Source organism: Penaeus japonicus, unplaced genomic scaffold, assembly GCF_977035675.1.
Source record: "Penaeus japonicus unplaced genomic scaffold, GWHDUDI00000001_assembly GWHDUDI00000011, whole genome shotgun sequence".
NCBI classification, from domain to species: domain Eukaryota; kingdom Metazoa; phylum Arthropoda; class Malacostraca; order Decapoda; family Penaeidae; genus Penaeus; species Penaeus japonicus.
Window position 1 is genome coordinate 28,856,340 of NW_028234413.1, and position 5,000 is coordinate 28,861,339.

Genomic DNA, 5,000 nt, shown 5'->3' on the forward strand with positions numbered 1-5,000 from the left:
AGATTACTTTTTTAGGCTTAATGATTTGACATAATCCATACATACTAAATATTTACTTACATTCTCTAATTGTGTCAAACGTCCACTGATCATTGAGAAAGAATCGAAGACATTTTATTTCTTCAATACCATTTCTACCTAATCTTGTTAATCTGGAATAAAGTAAACCAATTATATATATAAAACACAAAACACATTTATATTTCTAGTATGAGATAGTAAAGCAGCTCAAGCTCAAGCACCACACTCCCTCACCTGTCAGACAAGAAACCACAGATAAGATTTTTGGCATCTGCGGAAATCTCAATATCGTCGGGGAACTTCAGTGAATTTTTGTGGTCCATGATTTTGCCGTAGGTGCCCACCAGTGAGTCTGCATAGAAGGGGGTGTCACCCACTAGCATTTCATAGAGGAAGACACCGACAGACCACCAGTCACATTCTCTTCCGTAGACCCCTTCGCCACCCTGCGACTTGAGGACTTCGGGAGAGATGTAGTCTGGCGTCCCCACGGCTGTGTCTGATCTAACTAGTCCGTCCTGGGGAAGAAAGGCCGAGATGTAGACAGAGATTTAAGATAAAACAGTTTGTGATTATGCTCAGGTGAGGATGAGAAAAATACAAAATGAAGTAGAATGAAAAATAAAGTATGAGAGTTTTATGATGATTTTCAGATGATGATAAAGTAAAAGGAAAATAAAGGAAAATGAAAACTCCAATATGTACCCACAGGTACCCTTTATAAGGAAAAATTACTTTCTTAGCTGAATATTAACCTAGATAGGTGATTCATGGGTCATTTAGAATATTTAACCCATTGATGACAGGGCTATTTTGGCTCTAAATGGTCAAAATGCCGGGATATTCTTACGCATAAGCCTAACGCCTCGGGATTCTCGGCCGCACTAGCTACAGGCAACCACTGTACGCCTGATCACCCAGCGCGCCGGCAATGACTAAATATCTCGTTGCCGGTGTCTGACCTAAAAACTACTAAATGTGACAGCAAGTCAACTGGCGAGAATGGGTTAACATTTGATTATGAAGGGTGTTCAATCAGAAAGTTTACAGCAGTTTTCAAACAGAAACCCTTAAAAAAAAATGTTGAATGTTTAATCATTTAGAAGTTTTACTCAGATGCTTTATGCATCTGTATTACCATAGATCTTATTTTACTGGTTTGAAACTTCAGATTTTTACTGTTAACCTATTCAAGCCAGGGCGATTCCGGCTCTAAATGGTCGGAATGCTGGGGTTTTCGAACATATAAGCCTAATGCCTTGGAATTCTTGGGCGCACTACCCGCGAGTGAGCGCTGTACGCCCACTTACCCCACTTGGCCTTGACCAAATATCTTGTCGCTGGTGTCTGACCCAAAATCCACGAAACATGACAGCAAGTCAGCCAGCACGATTGGGTTAAATGCCTTCTCATCATGCAGAGGATTCCCCTCCCCCTCCCCCCATTTTATTCTTTATTTCTTTGCCAGATACTCCCCTTCACCCATTTGTGCTGGGTGACATGATGTCACATCATGGGAATATTTTGCTCCCACGAAATAACATCCTATCACGTCATTATTTCTCCCTCAAAATATACATTAACATCATTACATATGTAAATAATAATAGGAGTTCCATTTGTAAAGACACTTTTTAATCAAGTGAAAATAATGTAAACAAATACAAAAACCTATTATCATCCTGTTGAATTGGGCTGGTGAAAAGTGCTTTGAGAAGTGCAACGTGGCATCACATTGGGAGAGATCTCGCACTTAGACACTGCACATACTTGTCACCTAGCCAGCAGCAGTAGTACTAGGTAACTATAATCCCCGGCATGAATGGGTTAAAACTCAATACATTTACTAATTTTGCTTATTTGTTTGCAATGATGAGAATATCAATTGTATTGCTTTAAATGCTTTACTTGGGAAATTAAGAAATTAAGATTGATAATTTTCTATATGATTAGTTTAGCAATAATTCTCATTTTTCTGGAATTCACTATATAGCTGCTGATTTTGATAGCATTATTTTAAAAATGGCAAAATTTGGCTCAACCAAATCTGGAATGTGTTATCATAACATAATAGCACATTGGAAAACTAGGTGGCATCACTACTAAATGCTGCTAACCACTTGTCAGATATGCTAAGTATCAGCCTTCCAAGTATATTTAGTGAATCTGTGATTTTGGAGTAGGATCCATGTATGAAGATTTTTTTAGTGCCAAGGTAATTTTGACATTTTAATCTTTCTGGACATAATTTGTACTGCTCTACTGTAAAAAATAAGGAAATGGCAGCCTTAAGCAGACTACAACATTTTTGAAATGCTTAGAATTTGCATGACAGATTTTTTCATTTGCAATAAAATTGTAATAGATAAAGATACCTTCATAATTCTTTTTTTGTTACCACAAAAAAAGTATCAAGATACATATGTGACTAAAAACACTCAGTTCCAAGAACAACCAAGATCCAATTGTTTCAATTCTCAGCATACTGTACAATAGTTTTTTTTTTTTATTGCATTCTCTGTTGTATAATCATAGATCTGAAAACTGCAAGCTTACCTCATAGGAATGACGTAACCTGGATTATCTTTTAAAATGAAATTGATCCCTTTTAATCAAGTTGCAATGAGTAAGCACAACAGGAATATCAATGACATCAAAATGTACTTAATTGACAGAAAGGAATTTGTGGGATGACTACCATGCCACACATTCCTTCTCATCAATACTTTCTGTTCAGCATCTTACCTTATCCATCTTCATGCAAGTACCAAAGTCTGCAAGTTTGAGATGACCACTGCCATCCAAGAGCATGTTATCTGGCTTTACATCTCTGGAAGAAAAATTTTATATCAAAATAAATAAATAAAATAATGGTTCATCAAAAATGTATCAAAACCTTACAGAGAATCAAATCCAACCAAGGAAAACCTATCTAATTTGCAGGAAACAAACTATGCCTAACCTGTGAACAAATCCCATGGAATGGATAGCATCCAGTGCTAGGACCACTTCCGCACAGTAGAATTTGGCCCATTTTTCTGGTACATCATAGTTTGACATCAGGTTCACTAAATCACCACCTATAAGGAAATTGTAATCATAATTAAAAACACTGTTCTGAATATGAAAATATGTAAAAACTACATATTTTTGCAATAGAGCCATACTTTTTCAAAAATTAGTTGATGGAAACAAGAGATAGGAATATGATGGGAAACATTGTGAGGATTGGTATTTTCAGGACTGTTTATACCTATATAAACTGTAAAAAAAATTAATTATCTTTTTTGTGGAACTTCTCATAAAAATGGAAATAAGAAATGGCTCCAAAAAGGTGATGGTTGGTACAATATATTTACATATCTAAACTCATTGCTCAACATTATTTGGGAACTTCTGACAATCTAAAGCAATATAAATAAAGTACATAACTCAAAAAAGGTCATGATTAGTACAAAATACTCTTGTAAATCTATTGCCTAACATTAAATGGGAATTTCTCGCATTTAAAATGGACAAAAATAAAAAAGAAAGAAAGAAAGAAAATAATAACAAAAATGATACAAACAACCCAAACCATACCTGGCATGTAGTCCATGACCATATACAAGAATTTGGAATCTTGGAAGGCAAAATGCAGCTGAACAATCCATTCTGAGTTAGCATGAGCCATAATGTCTCGTTCTTCCCAGAAAAAGGCAGAATCAGACCTTTTGATCATCTCAATTTTACTCAGTAATTTCATAGCATAGACCTGTAATGCAAAAAAAGGAAATGTTAATGAAGAGAAATGAAAACACAACAAGATAAATAGACAGCTTAAATGTGACACTGAACTCATATAAAATTGTAATACACATCTATTAGGGATAACAACAACAATACTCTTTGTGGTTAACTTTGAACACTACAGAAATAATAAAAACAGCAAACCCAAACCTACCTGCTTTGTAAATTTATGTCTAACTAGTTGTACTTCCCCAAATGCCCCTCTGCCGATGACTTTGATATTAATGAAGTCATCAGCACGCATTCGAAGTATCTCCACATCCAGCACAACCTCTCGATCTGGGGATTGATGAGAATTTGAACTGCTGAAGCTTGATCAATTAACAAACTTTGAATTAAACAAACCTGATTTCTAAGAGGGAATAAGGGGAGAATCTTTTTCATTAGAAGAATCTACAGTCCATTCAAACCATTAATTTGTTCAGTAGATAATGTAACTTCTATTGTCAACTTTTGGTTCTACACTGTAACTAAATTCAGAAGCTTGTCTGAGTCTTTCCTTGTGTGTAACCTTAAGATGATGGTTTCCCATGGAGAAAATGAATATTGAAGTAAATCTTGGATAGTAATAACTCTATTTGTTACCTTTCCCTTGGAATATCAACGACATAGCAACCAGGCACCTTACTGAATATTATGCAATTTAAGTCATTTGCAACTCACATCTATTAAGAAAGGCTTCCACATTTTTATTTCTCTTGATGGCTTGATGATCCAAGTCAGCAACCATCGCCTGCATCGAGTCCTGTTGATAGACACCAATTAGTCAATGACAAACCTCTTAATTAACTCTTAAAATGAGCAATGGGATCTTGTGTGTCCTTTACACACAAGATTAAATGGATAAGAGATACATAAAACAAAAAAAATAATATCAAAATAAAATTAAAGGTATACCTCTCACTCTATATTACAACTTTATTAATATATTAGGATTCAGTTAAAATGTCTACATTGTCTTCATAGAGATGTATCTATTACTAATAATTGCATACTGAGCTTAAAAGGTTATGCTTCAGGCCTCTGTTTGATTTGCATAATGCTGTAGGTGAACACCAAAGATTTCTTCTTTTACCTTGTAAAACTGATTCAACATCAACTGACCACCCTTTAACAGTTTAACAATATGAGTCACTGACCTATATTATCACAAAAATCTGATAAAGCTATAATAAATGTAAATGTAAAGG

General features: G+C 35.1%; 1 protein-coding gene across 6 annotated transcripts in view; it reads right to left on the reverse strand.

Annotated features, from left to right (window-relative positions):
- The window catches only part of Rok (Rho associated coiled-coil containing protein kinase), a 47,153-nt gene that overhangs the window by 33,689 nt on the left and 8,464 nt on the right, over window positions 1-5,000 (reverse strand). For all 6 annotated transcript variants that reach the window (XM_043007279.2, XM_086541799.1, XM_043007103.2 and 3 more), the window contains exons 3-9: window positions 4,474-4,555; window positions 3,965-4,089; window positions 3,604-3,775; window positions 2,984-3,101; window positions 2,767-2,851; window positions 256-539; window positions 61-152 (exon numbers count right to left, since the gene is read on the reverse strand). In XM_043007279.2, coding sequence (XP_042863213.1) covers window positions 61-152; window positions 256-539; window positions 2,767-2,851; window positions 2,984-3,101; window positions 3,604-3,775; window positions 3,965-4,089; window positions 4,474-4,555 — 958 coding nt within the window. The remainder of the gene's footprint in view (window positions 1-60; window positions 153-255; window positions 540-2,766; window positions 2,852-2,983; window positions 3,102-3,603; window positions 3,776-3,964; window positions 4,090-4,473; window positions 4,556-5,000) is intronic.